This window comes from Hevea brasiliensis, chromosome 18, assembly GCF_030052815.1.
Source record: "Hevea brasiliensis isolate MT/VB/25A 57/8 chromosome 18, ASM3005281v1, whole genome shotgun sequence".
NCBI lineage: Eukaryota > Viridiplantae > Streptophyta > Magnoliopsida > Malpighiales > Euphorbiaceae > Hevea > Hevea brasiliensis.
Genome location: NC_079510.1, coordinates 51,802,400 through 51,825,090, shown reverse-complemented (window position 1 = coordinate 51,825,090; position 22,691 = coordinate 51,802,400). Strand labels below are relative to the sequence as shown.

At 35.2% G+C, this 22,691-nt stretch overlaps 6 protein-coding genes and 1 long non-coding RNA gene across 11 annotated transcripts; 2 read left to right on the top strand and 5 right to left on the bottom strand.

The window, feature by feature from the left end:
• Window positions 1-209: 209 nt before the first annotated feature.
• LOC131175962 (probable F-box protein At4g22030) lies at window positions 210-1,679 on the top strand. Its single transcript, XM_058140855.1, has one exon. It carries the CDS (start codon window positions 275-277, stop codon window positions 1,547-1,549), a length of 1,275 nt encoding a protein of 424 aa, XP_057996838.1. The 5' UTR covers window positions 210-274; the 3' UTR covers window positions 1,550-1,679.
• Window positions 1,680-2,754: 1,075 nt separating this feature from the next.
• On the bottom strand, window positions 2,755-6,070 carry LOC110670672 (uncharacterized). 2 transcript variants are annotated; one of them, XM_021832791.2, is made up of 7 exons: window positions 5,783-6,070; window positions 5,002-5,221; window positions 4,790-4,909; window positions 4,543-4,701; window positions 3,852-4,024; window positions 3,423-3,528; window positions 2,755-3,050 (listed from the first exon to the last, which is right to left on the bottom strand). In XM_021832791.2, the coding sequence occupies exons 1-7, from the start codon at window positions 5,785-5,787 to the stop codon at window positions 3,021-3,023; spliced, it is 813 nt and encodes a 270-aa protein (XP_021688483.2). In that variant the 5' UTR covers window positions 5,788-6,070; the 3' UTR covers window positions 2,755-3,020. The 2 variants fall into 2 exon arrangements, with proteins under 2 accessions (XP_021688483.2, XP_021688482.2); XM_021832790.2 differs by having other exon boundaries at window positions 5,002-5,266; window positions 5,783-6,064.
• Window positions 6,071-6,855: 785 nt separating this feature from the next.
• On the top strand, window positions 6,856-9,949 carry LOC110670638 (aminomethyltransferase, mitochondrial). Of its 2 annotated transcripts, none has more exons than XM_058141129.1 (4): window positions 6,856-7,109; window positions 7,851-8,426; window positions 8,791-8,909; window positions 9,225-9,949. In XM_058141129.1, the coding sequence occupies exons 2-4, from the start codon at window positions 7,869-7,871 to the stop codon at window positions 9,769-9,771; spliced, it is 1,224 nt and encodes a 407-aa protein (XP_057997112.1). In that variant the 5' UTR covers window positions 6,856-7,109; window positions 7,851-7,868; the 3' UTR covers window positions 9,772-9,949. The 2 variants fall into 2 exon arrangements, with proteins under 2 accessions (XP_057997112.1, XP_021688448.2); XM_021832756.2 differs by having other exon boundaries at window positions 7,835-8,426.
• Window positions 9,950-10,870: 921 nt separating this feature from the next.
• Window positions 10,871-13,503, bottom strand: LOC110670621 (uncharacterized). Of its 2 annotated transcripts, none has more exons than XR_009146201.1 (2): window positions 11,744-13,503; window positions 10,871-11,545 (listed from the first exon to the last, which is right to left on the bottom strand). It is a non-coding gene; the product is annotated as an uncharacterized LOC110670621 (long non-coding RNA). The 2 variants fall into 2 exon arrangements; XR_009146200.1 differs by having other exon boundaries at window positions 12,757-13,503.
• An 879-nt stretch (window positions 13,504-14,382) lies between these two features.
• On the bottom strand, window positions 14,383-15,240 carry LOC131175926 (glycine-rich cell wall structural protein 2-like). The gene is made up of 2 exons (XM_058140626.1): window positions 15,144-15,240; window positions 14,383-14,810 (listed from the first exon to the last, which is right to left on the bottom strand). The coding sequence occupies exons 1-2, from the start codon at window positions 15,238-15,240 to the stop codon at window positions 14,383-14,385; spliced, it is 525 nt and encodes a 174-aa protein (XP_057996609.1).
• A 2,507-nt stretch (window positions 15,241-17,747) lies between these two features.
• Window positions 17,748-18,395, bottom strand: LOC110670620 (glycine-rich protein 5-like). The gene has a single exon (XM_021832721.2). The coding sequence runs from the start codon at window positions 18,393-18,395 to the stop codon at window positions 17,748-17,750; it is 648 nt and encodes a 215-aa protein (XP_021688413.2).
• Window positions 18,396-18,828: 433 nt separating this feature from the next.
• On the bottom strand, window positions 18,829-22,402 carry LOC131176057 (putative Myb family transcription factor At1g14600). Of its 2 annotated transcripts, none has more exons than XM_058141158.1 (6): window positions 22,045-22,402; window positions 21,242-21,318; window positions 21,116-21,152; window positions 20,162-20,369; window positions 19,775-19,901; window positions 18,829-19,670 (listed from the first exon to the last, which is right to left on the bottom strand). In XM_058141158.1, exons 1-6 carry the CDS (start codon window positions 22,313-22,315, stop codon window positions 19,488-19,490), a joined length of 903 nt encoding a protein of 300 aa, XP_057997141.1. In that variant the 5' UTR covers window positions 22,316-22,402; the 3' UTR covers window positions 18,829-19,487. The 2 variants fall into 2 exon arrangements, with proteins under 2 accessions (XP_057997141.1, XP_057997142.1); XM_058141159.1 differs by having other exon boundaries at window positions 19,528-19,695.
• Between the last annotated feature and the right edge of the window lie 289 nt (window positions 22,403-22,691).

Sequence of the window (22,691 nt, the reverse complement as noted above, 5' to 3'; positions counted from 1 at the left end):
AAAAAAAAAAAAAAAAAAAAAAAAAAAATCCATGACTCCCGATTAAGCCCTCGCAGGTAAAATGTTGAAGTTGAAAATTATGAAGACGGAATGGGTCCAGTCAAATGGGAATTGTCAACTCCATGTTGCAGTCCACACCACGACCGTTTCTCTTCAGTTACTATCCCATACTATAAATAGGTTTATGGAGTCTCTCCGTTTTCATCCATCATCAACCGCCAGAACATCAAAGAAAGAAAACAAACACCACAAAACTAAAGAAAACCCCATATATATGGCTTCCTTGCAAGCTTCAAGTCTCCTCTCTTCCTCCTCCTCAAGGATTTCTTCATCAAAAAGAATAATAAATGCTGCAATTTCTGTCCCTAAGCTTCCAAGAATCCGTTTCCCAGTTCCAAAAACTCCATCATCAGACTTGGTTAAGGATCTGATTTTAAGAGATGGGTTCACAAACACGATCCCAATAGAAAAAAGTGCGACCACCCCAACAATAATAGATGAGCTACCTATTGCCAATTCCTCTACATCTAAAGCAACAGCCAAGCTTTATGCAATCTTAGAAGCCGTAGCTGATAGAGTGGAGATGCATAAGAATGTGGGCGAGCAACGTGATAATTGGAACAAACTTCTTTTGAACTCCATTAACATGATCACCCTCACAGCTGTAACCATGGCTGGCGTTGCTGCAACTGGTGGGGCAGGAGCTCCTCTTTTTGCATTGAAGCTATCGTCAACTCTTCTATTTACGGCAGCTACGGGGATGTTATTTGTCATGAACAAACTCCAACCCTCGCAGCTTGCAGAAGAGCAACGTAATGCTACAAAATTGTTTAGGCAGCTTTATAGCCAATTACAAACTACACTTGCTCTTTATGATCCTACAGATTTGGACGTGAAAGATGCAATGGACAAGGTTTTGGCTCTTGACAAAGCTTACCCTCTTCCTTTGTTGGGGAAAATGATTGAGAAGTTTCCTGGAAAATTTGAGCCTGCTGTTTGGTGGCCTAAATCTCATGACTGCCAAAGAAAAAGCAAAAGAAATGGAAAGAATGGATGGAGTGAGGAGCTGGAAGTGGAGATGAGGGAGATTATTGAAGTGATAAAAGCTAAAGATTCTGAAGATTACATGAGGCTGGGCAATTTAGCATTGAAGTTAAACAAGATTTTAGCCATCTCAGGTCCATTGCTCACAGGCATTGCAGCTGCTGGATCTGCATTTGTAGGTAACGGTTCTTGGGGAGCAATAGTTGCAGCGGCTGCAGGTGCATTAGCTACAGCAGTTAATACATTTGAGCATGCTGGCCAGGTTGGTATGGTGGTTGAAATGTATAGAAACTCTGCTGGATTCTTTGCACTTATGGAGGAATCAATCGAGTCCACCCTTGAAGAAACAGATATGGAGAGAAGAGAAGATGGAGAAATGTTTGAAATGAAGATGGCATTACAGCTGGGAAGAAGCATGTCAGAGCTTAGAGATCTTGCCCGAAAATCCTCTTATTCTAATATAGAAGGAACCACCATAGATGAATTTGCTAGCAAGCTTTTTTGAATACTAGAATATTTCTTTTTGTCCATAAGTACTGATCCTCATTGGTTCATTCTTTTTCTCGACAAATTCTTTTTGTCCATCATGTGACATATAAAATGTAATTAAGATCAATATACAAGTTTTTTGTTCATTCTTTTTTGCTGAGGAAGAGAAAAAAAAAAAAAAGAAAAAAAAAGGAGAAATCTAATCTGTGTATCCTTAGTTTCTAGCTTGTAATGAAAACTGCATATGTGCATCGCCCTTCCCAAGCTGCTGGATTTTCAAATTGCAAAGAATGATAATCATCAAAGTTATGGTTCTTGGTGATGCAAGATTACAAGTAGATGAATCTGAAAATTTGGATGAAATAGGTGCTTGAATATTTCAAAGTTTCATTCCAAGAAATACAAGATAAAAGTCTGGATTGAATGGCTGCCTTTCCTTATTAAAAAATATTGACTCTCTCTGACGCGAATTGCGAAGAGTTCAAACTTCAAACTCTTCTTTTTATTGAATAAAAATTTCAAACCTGGGAGGGATTCTGGGGTCTATGTGTAAGGCCCATCAACCAATGCGTTTCACTGGGTAATTGTCCAAAACCTTAAGCTTAATAGAATGAGCTGCGATAATCCACTGTTGGAGGCTCATTAGACCTCCGCCTCTGCGCCATCCTTCACAGTTCAAACCATGTCTCCGGCAATCCCTTCTCGGTCTCTTCCCGGCTACAATTCCAAATTCCAACACTTCTCTTGTATCCCAATCCAGGAAATCATATTTTTGAATATTTTCTTTGAAGGCTTTGATGCATTCAAGATGCAAAGTTATTGTTGGTGTTTTTCCTTTTCTTCCTCTGCTTCTTAGCATTAACGCTTCAAACGTCAATCGACTGTCCTTAGCTTTCATCATCAGAACACCGTGACTGGCATTTGTGGTAAAAAAAAAAAAGGAAAAAAATAGTATCCATAATTTGGAATAGATGCATTTTTTTGTATGATTATCAATATCAGTTTATTTTATACGGTTCCGCTTCTGCTGTTTAAACTGGCCTTCTGAATCACATCAGTAATGCTAGCCTAGCATCCATTTGAAACCAGTATTGCCGTTGGCGTGTAAATTAGATGATTAACAGTAGGCTATTTATGGAATCTTCCCACAGCCGAAAATGTGAAAGCTTATAAGTTGACTCAGACGGCACTAATAATACTATCAACAACGATTATAAGATGTTTTGTAGAAGGTGTTCGGTGTTGCTATTAAGTGCATAAATGTTTACAGCTGCTTTATTTATAGATAAACAATGCTCGCAGATGTCATGCTACATTTTCCTCACTTAACATCACCATTAGAGGTACTTCATTACACATGAACATTTTGCCTTTAAATATCATAAATGACTACCTGAATAAATGTAGTAATTTACAATTTTCAATTAGAATAAGAAGCCAATTGTGATCCTAGGAAAACTCACTGTTCTCGATATTGAAGAATGAGGCTAGACTCTTGGCCACTGTGGACTTACTACCTGCACGAGCATATGAACAATCAAAATGATATTAGTATTGTAGCTTTCACAACAGCAGCAACAGCAGAGAAAACAAACAAACGCGAATTGATTTCTTGGATATTACAATCTTCTGTGAAGCATTTGCATCCCTCAGAAATATGATTATGTAATATACAACCATTTATTAACATACAATTCTTGATATATATAATACACATACACAGAGAGACTATCACTAAAATAAAATCTATCACTAACAGAAAGACAATGTTCTGCAACCCAAAGCCGTAAACTCAGTGCTCTTTGAGTTCAGTATAGATCCTTGTTAATTGAACTTCTTTATTATGAATCTCTAATCATTAATAAAGAAAGTGACAAGACTTCTCTGACCTCAAGGGTGCTAAACACTAATCGCATTCGGCTGGCAACAACCGAGGGCTCCTCAGCATGTCCAACAACTGCCATTTGCTCTAGCTGAAGAGTCTTCACAGGAAGCCTTTGGCAATCAAAACAAAGAGAAAGACTCAGCATGCAATGTTACTGTGAAAATATTTTAATCATCGACAGCATTAATGATTTAAGATTCCCATCCCAGGAAACAATTCTAGATGTCATTGAGTAATAATGATATTGTATTAATTAGCAGATATTTTTACATTTTATTCATTAAAAGAAGCACTAGTTTTAACATTTGTATTCAATATGATGACATTAGTCCTTTGCTCAACAACCTAACTTTCTATAAACTACATCTATGCTTCATATCAAATAGTCTTCTACCAACAACTGGAAAAACAACCACATTGAAAAGGGCCTCACCATGCCATTCCCTTCATATAATATGCATTTGCAATTAGTGCACAAAAACCTTTCCACTGAAGCAGTACTTCATCTGATACTGGAGGTGTAGATGACCATCTAACTATAGTTGGTTGTGGCGTACACAAGATAGTGATGAATATAATGCTCAACCACAGAATACACTCATCAACCTGCACCATAGAATAGAAACCATGCAGTTCTGCGTCTTAGACTGTCATCAGCTTTCATAATAAGTTAAATAACTTACAATCATGATAGATATTGCTTGTTCATAATGAAGGCTAATTGCCTATTAATAGCCATAAATCAGTCTTCATTGATGAAAGGAAAAAATTGGATAAAGAAAGTTGAGAAAATTACAAAAGCAATGTAAACAAACAAAAACCTTATAGACAAATCATTCTCAACTCTAATTTAAGATCTGAAAAAGAACAAGTGAAAGACAGGTCAATAATTCTTGATAAGAATTTTTCAGCATTTCCTTCCCTTTATAGATCTTTCAGATTCAAATAAAGGCTGAAGCATTTGAACCATAATGATACATAAAAGTTGATATGACTACAGACTAAGAATAACCTTATTGAAGTTGAGGAGCATTAACTTATGCTAAGGCCTTGAATGTCCCAATTTATCCATTCTTATTGAAGCATATGACAGTAATGCATTAAACTCGGCAGGACTGACTAACCTCCTTCCTAAAAATCTTGGATTTGACACTGGTGCTTCCTCCATAATTCTGCAGTGCTTCAATTTCAACACCAGATTCTCTCATAGCATTGAGTTCCTTTCGCAATCCTTCATCAGTGCAGCCAAGAGCGTATGCATTCACCCCAGCATTGATGAACTCCTAATATACATAACTCAAACACGTTATTTGGAAATGGCAGCAAAGAAGTGTCACACTTTGACAGGCAGGAGCAAATTACTGAATATACTTTTAGGTTGTCACCTCCTCCACGGTCAATGACATTCCTGTATCGCCTGAACAAACTGATTGCTATATTCCGAGATGAACGATACTCATCATCAGGTGAAACAGAGTCATGTGATCGACACTGTAACATTGAAAATTAAGCCATAAAAATTTGTTCAATCTACCCAAAATGAAAAGAAAGCATTTTAGCCCTGAAGCTGCTCAATTGCTTACCAGCCAGCTGTTCAAAGCCACACGCTGTGATACATGATGGGTCCTAAGCTGGCCACGTCCATTCCAAGAAAGAGCAGAACTCTGAATTATATTATTACATGGAACACATGAAACGCTAGGAGAGACTGGGGTACTAGTCAAGGAATTGGCATGGGTAATCTTGCACGGAGAAGCATCGAGTCTATTAATGCCCAGATAGGGGTGGCACTGGCTAATACCTCTAGATAGATAGACCATTACCATGGTTGAACCATTTTATCAGTACCTTGGCAAAAAATTGAAAACAAAACACCACATTACGCAAAGAAATACAGTTCATAGTTGCATAATCCAATTCCAAAATAAACTAGCACCAGCACACACCCAAAATCATTGTTATGTGCTTTGTGAAAGAGATAGGTTGCTACCATGTTTGATAGTTTCATATCAAGAAAGGGAGAACCAAGAAAAGAAAAGAAGAGGGATGTTGCTCCTAACATCCTATATTCAGTCCACGCAGTTGTTTATGATCCACACAAAGATATCTGCTAGTAGAAATACATAATCTTGATTGCTAACTATTATATATTATTAAGCGATAGAGAGAGAAATTTTTAAACGATTCGCATGGACAAATGAAACAAAATTCAACTAGAACATAGTTGCCCTTGTTTTCCAATCAAAGTTTCTAAGCAACTGAACAGATATTGATTATGAACACAGAAAAAGAAAAGTAAATAAAAATTGCTCAATCTAATCAATGATTAAATGAAAATAAATTAAGATACTTAAAGAGAATTACCTCATTTGGATTTAGAAGAGGTCATTAGTGTGGAAAGGAGAATTTAGAAGCAGCAATGAGGAAAAGGATGAGCGAGAAGAGTGAAAGCAAAAGAATCTTTTTGATGGTTCTTCAGGCCACCAATTTTCTGCAAATGGGCACCAGAGATTCGAATGAAAGGATTCCAGAGAATTTTTCTGGCTACAATGGTAATCCCTATGTGGGGATGGTGTGGGGAAGACTTTGAAAGCTTTGTCATCTTCGGAATTTGCGTGGCCACCTGATGCTCTCACTCGATGATTACCGTGCCTACGATCAAAGGTGCCATTTCTGCTCTGAAACGGCACCGTTTTCTTGATAATATTCATTCGTCCACAAGCTCTCTGCGGTTAGAAAGAAATCAATTCTCTTAATCTACCCCATAAATACCACTTTGAAACTTGCTGTGTCTCTATTTTATGCAGGTATTGCATTAAGAAATAGTTAAAGCTAGAGTCTTGAAAGCAATTAGCATTGTTATTGGAAAAAAAAAATTAAGATTTTAGAATAATTCTTTTTAATTTAATGATATTAGAGTATTTTTGCTCTTTCAGTTCTGTTTCTGACATTTCTGATATTCATTTGTATGAAATTTAAACCACCATTATCGTTACAAAATTATGAAGGCTTTTGCTGAATTTTACTATTGCTAGAATCAATCTTACTGCTTCCAGAGCCACCAACTCCCAGGCAGGTGGAACAATTAGATTGACTTGCTTACAATTATTCCCAAGGCCTGCCAATAGCGTTTCCCGATTAGAGTGGAATCCCTCGAAATTCTCACCAACCATCCTTTTCCTTTGTTTTAACTCCACATTTAGAGGACATATGTCAGCAACTCTAATCCCATGCTCTCGCTTCCATCATTACTAATCATACACTCTATCTCTATTGCTGCCTCCTCCATGGCCTACCAGAACCTCGGATTGGATCAACGGCATAGAGATTGTTTTGTCTTGAAAGGCCGTCAAATTCTAGGCATAGTCATGAAACATGGTACATATGAGTAACACCTGCACAAAAAGACGGGAAAGAGATTGGGTTGCTCATAGTCCTAACCCCTTACACCACTCGCTGCTGATGGGGTTTTAGGTTGGCTGTGGCTGTTTCTCGATTTGGCAGAGATAAACCCTCCTCCACCCACTACATTACCCACCAAACATCCCTCTCAATTTAAAAATAATAATAGCTTACACATATAAAAACTGGGTCTTTATTTTTTTTATCCTTTATCTCCACTAGCGCTAGGATGTTCTGTTGGGATCTCCTCAGATTTGCAAACTACTGAGCGACTCCACCGCCAACCCCTGTAAGTTTCTCTACTTGTTGTCCTCTCTTTATCTATGGGCTCTTCATTACTACACTAATTTTCTTTGAAGTTGTAGTCTTTTTCTCTTTATTCAATCTGTGATTCATTTACAATAAGATTTTGTGATTGCCTGATTGGATGCTGACCTTGGAAATGAGATCTAGATGATGAACACTTTGTTTATCCTTGGCCAATACCCATTATTTTTTATGGATTTTTCATTGACATCTTACTTGTTTTGAGATTGCTATGTCCTCAGTGAGCAGGTCGATGCTGGTTTTTGAGATTTATTGGTTGGCAGCTTGTGAAAGTGATGTTATAATTTGTTGATTTCTATTAAGATGCCTGGATGCGCGATGATATTTTGTCATTCTATAGCGCAAAGAATGTTGTTGAGGGCATTTAAAATAATCAGTTTTTTTTCTACCTCTACGATTTATCTACTAAGAAGGAAGATTGATTGCTTGTCAGAGTACCAACATTCACTTCCATCAAAGTGTCTGCCAGTTACTAGTAATAAATTTGCTGCCTTTGCTATGGAATGTATTTAGCTAATTGGCTTGCACTTGTCTACTATTTATAACCTTTTTTTTTTCTTTTTCTGTTTCACTTCTCTTCATGGCTTTTCTATATCTTCAGCACTTAATGATCAAAATCCAAATGCCATTCTGGATTTTGTACCGGCTGATTCTTGCTAGTGCTATCTGCACTTAACAGTTTTTCAGACATTGTCTTAAACAGATATATTCATCTTAGAAAATGAGAGGGGGTCTGTGGCAACTTGGTCAATCAATCACCCGCCGTCTTGCTCAGGCTGATAAGAAAGCAATCACTCGTCGATACTTTGCCTCAGAAGCTGATCTCAAAAAGACTGTTCTTTATGATTTCCACATTGCTCATGGAGGGAAGATGGTGCCATTTGCTGGATGGAGTATGCCTATTCAGTACAAGGACTCGATCATGGACTCTACTATAAATTGTAGAGAGTATGGTAGCCTCTTTGATGTCTCCCATATGTGTGGACTGAGCCTCAATGGAAAGGACTGTATTCCTTTTCTTGAGAAACTTGTTATTGCTGATGTTGCTGGCCTTGCACCTGGAACTGGGACCCTAACTGTCTTTACAAACGAGAAGGGGGGAGCAATTGATGATTCAGTGATCACCAAGGTGACAGATGATCACATATACTTAGTTGTGAATGCAGGATGTAGGGATAAGGATCTGGCTCACATTGAGGAGCATATGAAGTCATTCAAGGCAAAAGGTGGTCAAGTCTCATGGCACATCCACGATGAAAGATCTCTTCTTGCTCTCCAGGTGAATCCTTATATTCATTATGTTGTTTGATCTTTTATTTGTCTTAAGTGAAAGTTCAAGATTTGATTTGGACTCTATTGATCTTGTCATTTCCTTTCTTTTTTCCTTTAATGCCTGCTCTTCTCTGTTTCATTTCTTTTTTTTCCATCTTACATTTTGTTAGTACATAAGTTCTTCAAAAGGAATGATTGTGAGATACAATGATCACTATAGTTGGCCACTAAAATTATCAATCAAAACTGCTATGTCTATCAGAATAAAATGGTGTTACAATGGGGCATCTTGAGAAACTGGGGCATCTTTAGTTATTCAAATATCTCTTCTTAGTAGCATTTATAGAAGGACCCATATTTTTGCGGTGCAGGGTCCTCTTGCTGCTCCAGTTCTTCAACACCTGACAAAAGAGGATTTGAGCAAGATATACTTTGGGGAGTTCCGTATGCTAGACATCAATGGATCGCACTGCTTTCTCACTAGGACAGGGTATGATATTTTAGTCTCTTCTTCACATATCAACCCTTCTCAGGATTTCTTTAAATTAGGAATCCACCTCACATGGCAGTATGTGGGAGGCTTTAACTTGGTTTCTGTAATCTACAGCTATGATCGTATGTTTATTTTTATCAAGGTTGATACACATTCCTGAGCTCCTGCATATCCACAACCTTTATATTTAACTTAATTTTTACTCAGTTTCCACTTCTTTACCAGCTCTTCCCCTTGATTTCTTTTACTGATTTTGCCTACATTCTGACCAGTGAAAGGTGGATTATTTGTCTTTCTGCTGATTTTTTTCAGGTACACTGGTGAAGATGGGTTTGAAATCTCAGTTCCTTCAGATAATGCTGTCGATCTTGCAAAAGCAATCTTAGACAAATCTGAAGGAAAAGTAAGGCTGACAGGGTTGGGTGCACGAGACAGCCTTCGACTTGAAGCTGGGCTGTGTTTATATGGCAATGACATGGAACAACACACAACACCAGTAGAGGCAGGATTGACTTGGGCAATAGGGAAAAGACGAAAGGCTGAAGGTGGCTTTCTTGGTGCTGAGGTGATTCTTAAACAACTTGCAGAGGGTCCAAAAATCAGGCGTGTAGGATTTTCATCTTCTGGTCCACCTCCTAGATCCCACAGTGAGATTCAGGATGAAAAAGGAACAAACATTGGGGAAATTACCAGTGGAGGATTTAGTCCATGCCTGAAGAAGAACATTGCCATGGGGTATGTGAATTCTGGATACCACAAGGCAGGCACCAAAGTTAAGCTAGTGGTTCGAGGGAAGGCCTATGATGGAGTTGTCACAAAAATGCCATTTGTACCAACTAAATATTACAAGCCATCTTAACCCATCTATGGTGCTGCAGCTCCTTTATTATCTAATCAGTTCCTGTTTAAACTCGATTACTTTCAACGAGAGTTCCCTCTTTTCTATCTGCAAGAACTTCATTCATTGTGATGATTATGCTTTTTATTGATACCAATTATGAATAATTGCAGCAGTTGCTTCAATTTGTGAAGACAAATCTCATTGCACGATAGTAAAATGAAAAAAAATAAATAAATTCAATTTACTTGTTTTAACATGATCAGGTGGTCTCATGAAGCCTTCACGTAGTATCAAGTGTATCTCATTTGCTTGGATTAGGGACATCTAATTTTGGATTAGGAAAATGTCTTCTTGGTGGTGAAGTGTTACTATGATCATCAGAAAATGTGGAACGCTATACAGGGAGAAAAGAATTTGTCATATTTGGAACGAACTATCATTGCCTTCTCGTGTGTTTCGACAGCTGTTATACAAATAATTCAAGAAATTTGTGTCAAGGCCGAAATTGAAGTTGGTCTTTCGTGCGCCAGTAGACAGCATTTGCAGTTTCTGATGTTCCAAGCTGCAAAAGTAGGATTTTTAGATTTGTTAGTGTATTCATGGATATAGCAATATCTCTCTTGTATGCGGTATTCCATCCTTCTGAAAAACAAAATTTACAATAGAACAAGGGATGGAGAATCAATTAACACCGTCACCATCTTTAGCTACTAAAATGAATGATACCATCTTTAGCTACTAAAATGAATAACACCTCAACCAGCTTGTCAAACTCAAAATAACTTTTTTCCATTGCAAAAAAATTGAGCGCCTGCAGTATGAGATTATGTTAAAGCTTGCCTTGAACCTTCGAACTGTCGTTTAATTGTTTCTGGTCCGCCATTGTAACTAATCTCATGCAAGTAAGAGGTAATGGATATTAACCAAGCCATACATGGTCTCCACAAAAAGAACAAAATAAATCATATGCACAAGATAAGGAAGTATGTCTCAGGGTCTACAGAATGTTTAATATCCATCAGGCACTGAATGGAGAGAGAGGGCGACATATGATAATTAGAGGAAAATAAAACACGAAAAAAAAAAGGATTCAAAATTTAAATGAAAAGGATCTCAATTTCATCCAAACAAAATCTTTGCTATTTATTTGAAGGGTTACAAGCCTGTGATACTTGTATTTTCATTAGGCAAATACTTTATACAGAAAATGATGCATATCTTAACAGATATTTCTGATAGGCAAAAGAAATAGAGCCAGTGATGACTGGTAAATATGAAAGCAGATTAATCAGTCACATAATCTAAGAATTGGACAGCAGAAATGGTAGAACTACGGAAGTACAAAAATATACCATTATCCACAAGTCCTTAGCTTCTGTTATTGACATTTTTGTCAACAAACTTCAAAGAAGTCCAAAGACGGATTGCAGATCAACCTTACTTTGTCCAGGAGTATTATTTGTAGGACATCTGATTTCCAAAGAGGCCCTTAAAAGCCATAATTTTACCAAATTTGAAAGCTTTCCACTTCAAAAATTTTTCTGCTAGCTTCTTGCCTCCATCTAGTCTCCCTAGTTGCAAGTAAAATGGCACATATTCAAAAGCAAGATCCTCAGTAATGCATCCCAATGTCTCAGCTTTCTCGTATATCCTCAATATATGAGAAATATTAAATATAATCTTCAGTGTGATTGGGTAATCCAGAGACTCGGTCTTCTTTTCTTTTACGCCCAACAACATCCATAAAGAACTTTATAAATAGGTTAAACATAATGGAAGCCTCCTCATAAACCTACACAATGAAGAGAATCAAGGGTGACCATTAGATGTTAATAAGCAAGAAAAGTATTCATATCATGTACATTTCTATATTTCAATTTCACAGAGAAAAACAAAAGACTGCACTAATACGCTTGGCAGATATCAATAATGAGAAAAACTAGGCCAACAGAAAGCAGCAAATAATAAATCTCAAGTTGCAGTGGTTCACATGGTTTTGTGGAATTGTGTATCTGAACTGCTTTTTGTAGATGTGGCAGGAAGACGCCTTTTCAATCTTCTCCTGTATAGTTCCAGAATTAGTCATTTCAAGTCTAGCAATCCAATCCCAATATTCTGGATCTTTTGAAAATTTTTTCCTTATATCACTTAGGATCTCCCTATGCATGTCTTCTGAATCTGCCAACTCTGTTGCTTCCAATATCTAAAATAACCGCTTTCTCAGACCAAAACTATAAGGAACCGCTTCAACTGCCCCACTATAGAGAGTCTGAAGAATGTTCAATCCTTGTTGTCGAAACAAATCCACTTTCTTCTCAGACTCACTAACATTAACATTTGATCCATTACTGTTTGCAATTTCTTCATCCAGTGACACAAACACACCATCATTTTCTTTTCTTCACTGTTGCTCATCAGCATCTACATGATCAGGGACTAAAGTTCCCTTGTCCTCTCCAGGGGAAACCGTTATAGTAAACACTAACAAGAATGAAGCACATACCTCAAAAACACCTAAACAAAAGATTATTCCAACCAATACACGTTAAACTTGGTTTGGGAGGGTGTAAGGAGAAAAGATAAAGTAATGAAAGGTAAGGTAAATGATGGTTATGTTGCTTGATGTTTCTCGGATGATATGAGAAAATAAGGAATGATAATATCTAATGTTCAATTTATAAAAACCTTTTCAACACCTGGATTGAGAAACTGAGAATTTTAGACCTTCAAAAACCTCAACTTTTCCACAAAACCTCCATATGTCTTAATTACATTAAAGAATCTTACAAAAACTTGTTCCCAAAAGTGTCAATGAACAATCAAAATTAGCATAAAACTGAATCCAACTGGTGTAGTCCATGCATTATTGATTTCTTAAAAATAAAAAACTTTCCTTTTCTTATCCAGTACTTCACTTTCTCAACAACCAAGCACCAAAAAAACAAAAAAAATACCTACTTTCTCAGCAACCAAACAGGGACAAAACACACACACAAAATATACCTTTTTCATTCTGCCATTCCTTCGATCCCTACAGAACTCCAATTACCGAAACCTCAGTTCAATCTCTCCCTTACATCTCATTACAGCACGACGATTCTCAACTCAACTCAACTCAACCCAACTTAAGGTCGGTTATACGGATTCCTTTCTAACATTTTGGGTTAAATCCTCAGCATGACGAGGACGATTCTCAAAACCCGGAAAAATCAGAAACTGATATCTTTTTTGTTTTTTTATTTCCCTTCTTTTAAGCTCACGCGCCACCAATTTCTGGCGGAGGTAGCGAAGCGAGTGAAGTTGAATCTCTACTCAACATAAGCCAAGTAGTCCTGCTTGGTTCATCGGATCCCACAGGTGTGAAGTGTGTGCGTACAGTGATTAAATAAAATACGAAATCTTGATAAAATTATTATAATTTTATTAAGACGTCAAGTTCTCTCCTTAATTTCTGTATTTGTGTCCCTATCTTAAGAAAAAAAAAAAAAAGTAATCCTGCTTGAGTGGACTCGGTCGCTTCAGTTTATACTCAACTTTCGCCCCTGCTTCACGATCTCAGCCATTTTGCGACGCGTGAACAGCCCACGCTTTCGTCGTCGAGCTCATCGACTGTGCGTTGAAGGCGGTACTGCAGGGTGCCCGCCCTTTTAGGAGAATGGTGAGTTGAGCCAGCGAACTCGACAAAGACAAGTGAAGTTCACACTTGATAGGCAATGGTCTGGGGACGTTTGGCTTAGCATTGGATAATTAGTAGATAATAATTATTATTGTTATCTGATAGTTAACGGCTAAAATTATATTTAATTAATATATAAAATGAATATTATATAATTTATTTTATTATTAAAATAAATATAAAATTATAAATTTATTATAGAATATTATTTATTTTATTATTTAATTTATTTTTAAAATAAAAAATAATTAAATTTTTTAAAGAATAATTAAATAATTTTAAAAATATAATAAAATAATAAAATAATTATTATTGTTAATAAAGGAAAGTTTTATAGCCAATTTTAAATTTTTGGATAAAAAAATGTATTTTATTTATAATAAATAAGTATTTTATATTTTATATTATTAATAAAAAATATTTTAATAAAATTATAATGTGTTAATTAAGATATTAAGATTATAAATAAAAAAGATAAAAATATTAATAATATTAATTTTTGAATTACATGAAAAAAAATAATATGATTTAAATAAAAAAAATTTAAAATCAATTAATGAGAAACAGTTTTAAAAATAAAATTAATATAAATTATAATTAATAATATTATATTAATCACTTATTAATTATTAATTATATTTTTTTAAATTTATTGGATGCACAAATTTACTTATTTGGATATTTATGAGCTGCACTCAAAAGTTGGGCCAAACACGCCTCAAGACAAAAGTGAGAGGGAGGAATGAAGGAGGCTATACGGAAGAAAATGGGTTTTGATTATTGGGCCCTAAGGTAACGGATAAGGCCCATTTAAAGCGGTTCAACTTCTGCCCTGGTTAGCCCAAAGTCTAGCCCAGTGGATAGGCCACTTTATACAAATCACGTTCAAAACAATTACCATGGCCGTACTCTCCATTAAAACCACCTCCACCTCCATCTACTCTCTTAACCACCTATGCCACCGCCTGCACCAAAACCGCTTCCATGACCATACACTGATTAGAAGCTCTTACACTACCTCCCCCATTGTCGCCTCCACCACCCCCACCCCTACCCCCTCCTTCACCAACTATACCAACTCCAACACCAAAACCGCTGCCATGACCAAACCATTCACCAGAACCTGCATTGCCACTTGAACTGCCTCCTCCAGCAACTTCTCCACCTCCTCCTCCACCACCACCACTGCCACCATCACTAGCATTTTCTCGTCCTCCACCACCATGACCAGATCCTCCATAACCATCACCTTCTCCACCTCCACCCTTGCCTCCTGCACCAGATTCAGCTCCAGCTCCAGTTCCATAGTCTTGACCAAATCCAAACCCACCACTTGCCTCTCTACTGCCTCCACCTTCTCCACCACCACCTCCACCCTTGCCTCCTCCACAACATCACCAGTTTTGATAGGAATAATCTTCATTACGATTGTAATGATCAGAGTTCCATCAACTTGAAGCCCCATAATTGTAATTCCTTCCATATTTTGGCAATGGACCACTCCATTAATCATAGTCTTTAAGAAGATTTTTTTCTCTCTGTTCATCATTTGTTTACTGCAGGACAAGATGGTATATGGTGATGGTACAAATTAAAGGAGGGTGTATAATTAATTATTTGAAAAATCTATATATTTATATCTTCATTACGATGAACTAGGTTTTTGCATTTCCTTTTAGATTAAAAGGAGGATATTAATCCATTGCTGCAAAACATTTTTCCTTGCTTTGGAATATTTTGGAGATATTTTCCTGCTGATAATGTTCAAATTTCAAAGTGGAGTCCGTCTTCATCTCTACGAGAGCTTCCATGTCCTTTGACTCCTAACCAAACAAATTAACAAATTGGACTTGGAAAATATCATTCTATGTGGTCAATTTAGTTAAGTCTAACAATACCAATTGATTTTCTTTAATTAGCAGTCACAATAACACAACAGTAATAAAAATAGGAGTGGATAAACTTTTGTCTTGTCAAAAAATATATTCATACGTTTTACACAATACTTAATTCAAAATTTTAAAATTATACATCATTTCTATTTATATGTCTTTCATTTATCTCATATTCCTTTCATCTCAAAAATATAATCTAATTTGCTTTTTGCACATAGATTAATGATTTCGATTATTATGGTTTAACTGAAATTTTTTTCATATTTTTTTCCCTATATGCTTCTAATTAAAGTTATTTACTAAAGTAATATTACTTGGACTGCATTAGATACAAGATAAATATAAATAATTACTGTTATTGGCATCAATTTGAGTTGCTTGCTCCATTAATGAATAAATTAAAGTTGTTTGAGTATCAATTTGGTCTTCCTTTATAGGTGGTAATTTACAAAATTATAATATAAAGAGGTTAAAGTAATAATAAATTATATTTTTTTTTTATGTTGTCGTTAAAATTGGTAATAAATGAATTGAATTATTCACTACACTCTACTGTCTTAAAAAAAATAAAATTCATTGATCGTTCAAAAGTATAATTACATGAGGGTATAACTGTAAATTTAAAATAATATGTATTTCTAAAAGGATATTACTATTATGGGATGTCTAGAAAAGAAATTAAGAAAATTCTAACGCTTAGAATATTTCCAACAATGCGCAACTTGCAATAACTGTATATCCATGTTAATCAGTGCTACAGCTTTTATTATTATTATTATTATTGTTATTATTATTATTATTATTATTATTATTATTATTATTATTATTAATTTCCATGTCTGAAATTGTTTTAAGATAATTCTTTAATAATTTAATACATGTTTTCCTTCTTTCTTAAAACAAAAATTACATTAATAATAATTTTTTTAGAAAGATAATGTACTTTAACTTATTAATATTAAAAATTACAAAGCTTTTAATTTAAGTTTCAACTGAAATTAAATATATTAAAAATAAAATTATATTGGTGCATGATTAATAATTTATATTGATAATTCCCATTTGAAAAATTCTTCCCACATAGAGAAACAATGAGATTATACATATATATATATATATAAGAAAATGAAGATGTAGACTACTGGGAACTAGCATATATCCACTGAGGAGGAAGATCCAAAGCGAGGAAAAAGATAGAAATAGCAAAAAGGTAAAAGACAAGAGGTTTTTTTAACTAGAATGTTTTGATTTTCAAGATATATGATGTACATTTTACAGAATTTATATCATATATTTTGGTCAACTTTGCATGATTTTATTTCTACTATGTATGTGAACGTTTTGGAATATATTCACACTTCATGAACCAATTACCAATTTTTTTAAGGAAAATTTAAAATTTTTTTATTTATTTATTGGAATCTCCGTAATTAATCAATCGAGATGAGATATTTACTAAAAAAATTGAGTTAAAAGAAAACATAAGGTTTATCTATCAATTGATTATTGCAATATAGTTTTCCACCTTCATTTCGACGTCCTATTCTCTTCTTTTTATTAATTAATTAGGATTTAATTTATTAAATTGACATTTTATTTTCAAAAGATAATTATCAACTCCATAATAATATATATATATATATTAAAAATAATCTGATTGATCATTGTGTCCAAACAGAAATCTTTAATTAAACCCATTCATTTACTAAATTTTCATTTATGTTGTAAAATATAATTTACATATAGATAATATTTTTTATAAAATTATTTTTTAAATAATATTTTTCATAAAAATATTGTCTATTATTTGATTAGAATGTTAAACTAATAACATATGTTGATATTATACATATATAAGTATTTTTACATTTTTAATAAAATTATCAAAATCTAAAAAATAACTTCCTCATTTAAAAAAAAATAAGTAATTTTAAAAAAAAAATAATTTAATTTTTCTTTCAATTAGAAAAATATTTTCTATTAATCGCATTTTCTAAGTGTTTAAATTTCAAAATAATAAAAATATGAATGATGTTTTTAAAAAAATATTTTAACAAATATAAATAAAAATATTATTTCTCATTATATTAAACTTCAAGGAGATAATAAAAATTAAAAATAATAATACTATTATCCCATCCATAATTACAATTACATTTCTATTTCAAAAATAATATATAAATTTCACGATTAGTTATTAAAGTGATTTTTAAGGCAATGAAATTTTAAGTTCTCGTTTCAATAAAAGTCAAATAAAAAAAAAAACAACATTTAATTTTACAGATTTAAAGAGCATATTTTAACTGCACACTCCTTTATTATTACCCACATTATTATTCCTATAAGCATAAATACAAACTCCTGACAATGCAATGACACAAATCTTTGACTACGCCACCATCGAGTTATTGATAATTCAGAACTCAAGGCACGCCACCTCCAAACCCTCCACCATATCCACTGCCTGCACCCTTTCCTCCACCTTCACCTCCACCTCCACCTCCGCCCCCACCTCCACCCCCACCCCCGCCACCACCATGCCCTCCACTACCACTACCAGACCCAAAGCCACCTCCAAAGCCAGAACCCCCACCCAATCCACCGAAGAGGTTGTTGCCACCGCCACCACCTCCGCCCCCACCTCCACCTCCACCCCCACCCCCGCCACCACCAAGCCCTCCACTACCGCTGCCAGACCCAAAGCCACTTCCAAAGCCAGAACCTCCACCCATTCCACCAAAGAGATTGTTGCCACCACCACCACCTCCGCCTCCTCCACCACCGCCTCCACCACCGCCTCCACCTCCAATTCCGTACCCATACCCACCTCCAACTCCACTACCAAAGCCAGATCCCGCATTTTGTCCACCACCACCACCACCACCACCAAACCCCCCTCCTCCTCCACCACCACCATTGAATGTACTACCGGCACCGTTATAACCAGGAAAGAAGAAGAAGGTCTTCTCCTCTCCAGCTGCACCCTTTTTGCTTACAAATAGCTTCCTACCATCGGTGGGAAAAACGAGTAGACCAAGAATGAAGAGTAGAAAAAGCCTAGTAGCAGCCATTATCAATATCAAGATAATGTATCCACTGAAAGTTAAATACCTTGCACGACAAAACTAGCATCAAGAGGTGGAATATATATATACACACACAAAAGACGTACAATTCTATCTTTGGAAGTTTAAAAACAAAGTGACAGTTGAGAAGGTTATAAATTTCACACATTGTCATCTATAATCTGTTGGAAAATTAATACACCCATCTGCCGTAGAGACCCGCTAGGTGACCACCTTTGTCGATCACTAGACCTGGCTAACTGGATTTTCATCTCATTGACGTCTGAACTACCTTTTTTGCAATTCTATCTTCAACTGCATGCGTGTATATATATATTATTTGGAGACTTGAATTTGAAATCTCTTTAACTCTGAAATGACTTTAATATCCCTGAACTAAATTTCATTGGTTCTCTGTACCTTTTTGTTAGAACTTTGAAATACAATTATTAGGTTCATCTAATACAATACAGTTAGGTTCATCTAACTTGGAATACAATTATTGCTCAATTCCAGAGGTTGTGGTGAAACTTCTTTTTTTTTTCATTTTTTTCATATGTATTTATCAGAATGGGAGGATAAATGCCTTCATCTTCCGGACATTGCAATAACTGGCCGATATAGAAGGTTGCACAGTTTTATTTTTAAAAACATCCAACAGATATTGTACTACTGGCATACACAAAACAATTCAGCTGCCGACATTTTCTTTAATTTCGCATTGCTAAGCCTGTCATTTAGCTGGAGAAGATAATCACCTTCTCATACTCATGTTTTATACATTTAGTGTGCGTGCTTTCTTTCTATATGCTTATTGACAGTTATTTCTTTATAGGCTATAGATAACTGTAAGAAATCAGCAGTTGTTATTAGGCCAACAATAATCTATTGATTATTCTTAATTTGAACTAATTACCCAGTCATTAAGTTTCATTAATTTGCTGCTCGATTTCAGATGTGCTTTACGTCTCCCATATATGGTTGTTTCCACTTTCCATGTGGGATCTTTGCTTGAAAACTATAGCAACATAACAAAATGAAGCTCAGAAACTTTCAGAAACACCAAACTGTCTCCTTCATAATGTGCGCCATTATATTCTAACCAAGAGTGAGCTCAAGACAAACATCATCCACACCTAAACTCTCAGCTTTCCTCAGCTTCAACACTGACTCTGAAGCTTTGGAGTTTAGTAATAAAGACATTTTGTCCCCTTCTACTCTCTGTGCAATCTCAGCTAAATCTTCTAAACTCTGCCGATTCTTATCTTGCACATTACTCCTCTGACAGATCAAATGTAGAATAAATCTTTAAGTGATATATAATTTTCATATATACACACACACACTAGCTCATTATAATTATGAGACGAGAAAAAAGAGTTTACTTGAGTAGTCGTGCAGCTTTTGAGTAGATCCTTGAAGATGATACAAGGATCGTTGCTTGTTACTTTTCCATGTGAAAATGACTCAGTCAGCAATCTCTTTCCAATCCACATCTCTTGCTTTTCTTTCCTGCAAAAATTTATACTGTACATGGTTATGACAATATAGTACTCAATTTACCATTTTTGGTTAATTCTTATTCCCACCCAAACCACACATTAACAACAACATTAAAATTATCTTGCTCATAGAAAAAAAAAATCACCTAAGAGATAAAAGGGAAAATAAAATGAACAATTGAAATTTGAAAATTATGATTCTAGTGCACATATTGGTAGAACAAACTGAAGGACCAATTAATGATTTGTTATCAAAATGAATTGAAGAACCTTTGTGCTGGCATGCTGGTATTCTTAAGAGCATGCTTGTAACTGGGGTTATGAGTTCCATGGTCTTGATAGGGTAGTAAATTGTTATTTAATCCCTGGTCTTCCAAGTGATGATTCTCCAGGCAGCTCATAGAGTCCCGGTGTGAGAAATAGTTTGAATAGTGAATTCCTGGTGCCTTATCGTTCCTCTGAGCTGCCAAAACCGCTTCTGCACAGGGGAAAATTTAACGCATAAAACTACAGATGATGAAGAAGAAAAAGACACAAAATGGATATGATTAACCTGCATATCAATTAGTCGAATTTCTTGTCATACACATAAAAGTCCACAAGGAAAATTCCACATACATACTCATATTTCTGTGCAGAAGCTACACTAAACAATAGTGGTGCAAGGGAATATCTGAAGACTGATGGGCCCTACAATGACAATATTTCCTTAATATACTCTTGTGTGTAAGTACTGTTGCAGCCTTCGATTTGATTCTCCTCTTATATGATAAGTTTCTGACATGCATGTATATATATGTACAAAAGAAATTACTTGGTAAATTAATTGAAAAATATTAATTAAGAAGGAATAATTCACATGGCGACAGTTTCTTGTGTCAGTTTTACATTGTCAACCAGTTTCAGTTCTTACAACCGTATACACATATATAGGTATACGGGGTTAATAATTAATTCTTTTCACCATCTTTACCTTTAATCAAATCATCTCTAAAATTATAAAATTTTGATTTTAAATCATAATTTTTCTATTCACTAGCCAAGAAATTAATGTATAATATCCTCACTCAGGAAATTGCATATTTGCACTTCAATTATTTATTTAATTTCTTTTCTTTTCTCAAAGAGAAAACTCATTAATTATACCCATATATTTACACATTTCCATGTTAGTGAATTATTCATTAATTAATAGCTGATAAGGATAAATTTAATGTAGCATACCTTGTATCATCTGCTCATGCTTCATGCTCCTGTACATCTGTCCATATATAGCATACAGAAACGTTACAAAACCTCTCACACACACCCATAAACGTTTTTAGGTGTAATCAGTCACTAAATCAGAACCTGAAGATGGCTCTTTACGTGAGATATTGTAAGACCCTTCACATTCATTATCTGCAAAACCATCTTTGGAGTAGCACCTACAAGTCAAATCCCACAAATTAAAACACATATATGGGTTATATAAATGACTTTTCACCCCAAAGCATATCATTCAATAGGTTATACACGCATATAAAAATAAGTTTATGTAAATTATTTATTCGCATTCGATCGAGTGTTTATCTTATAGTATAAAAAAATTTAAAAAGTCTTCTGTGAAACTAAATTCTGTTGTACCTAATAAAGTCTTATCCTTGTAACAGCTATTATCTCTTAGCTTTCATGTATACCTGTAAAGTACATATAAGTCCTCTTGTACCTTTCACATGAATATACAGAACTTCTACATGGTATCAGATGCCTCTCGATTAACAGCACTTTGGCAACCATGTCTCACGAACAAATCCTTGTTACTACTTCTTCTACTACGCCTACGAACTTGTCAGTTCCATCCCTTCCTAATGCCTTGCCATTTTTGCATATCAAATTAACAGCTTCGAATTACCTACTTTGGCAAGCCCAATTACTACCACTCCTACGAAGTCAAAATCTTGCCTCTCACATAGACTCTACCTCCACTCCACCTTCTCCAAACTCTCAGATAGCACTGACAACCCAGATTATGCAGTGTGGTACCTTTCACATGAATGGATAGAAGAACTTCTACACTTACATCATGCTATATATCTCCCATCTAAATTTTAAACAATAAAAATAATTAGGAAGAGGAACTTATTTGATGTATATAAAGAAAGCTAGCTTACGGTCTTCTCCACCAAGCCTTTCGACTGCATGTACAAAACAGTGGTGAAGATCAGGAGTCCATCGAAGGCGAGGCATTTTTGATCGAACGTAAGGCCTAACCATGGGGGATTTCAAGCTAATAGCACCAGCAGGAGGCAGATTATGATTAGCTGATCGCCTCCTAGAAATTCTCACATCACAAGGTGATTTTAAACCATAATCAGAAATGTCAAGGGAAGAAGAGGGACCGGCTTTAGGAGAGGTCTCACCATCTACTAGCAGTCTCTTCATTGTTTCTTGAAAGAGAGAGTCTTGAAAGAGAGAATATAAGGAGGTGGTCTATGCTGATACAAAAGAGAATAAATACTAGAGAGACTCTGTTGCAAAAAACTGTCCTTATGTGCAGCTTTTTCTGCACTCCCTATTTAAGGCCAGTTTAGTCCCTTGGAGTTTCGATTAGAAAAAGGAAAATTTGGGCACGGAATTTCAGACTTGGTTTTTGTTCAAAAATGCCTTCATGATTGGGTGAAAGTGTAAAAATAATTAAATAAATAACATCCACATTTTAATTCAATATTTGATGATAATTAAGTTCTGTTTAGTATATCTTTTCATGATTAAAAAAGTCATTTTTTTTAAAAAAAAATATATTAAAAATAGTTTTAAA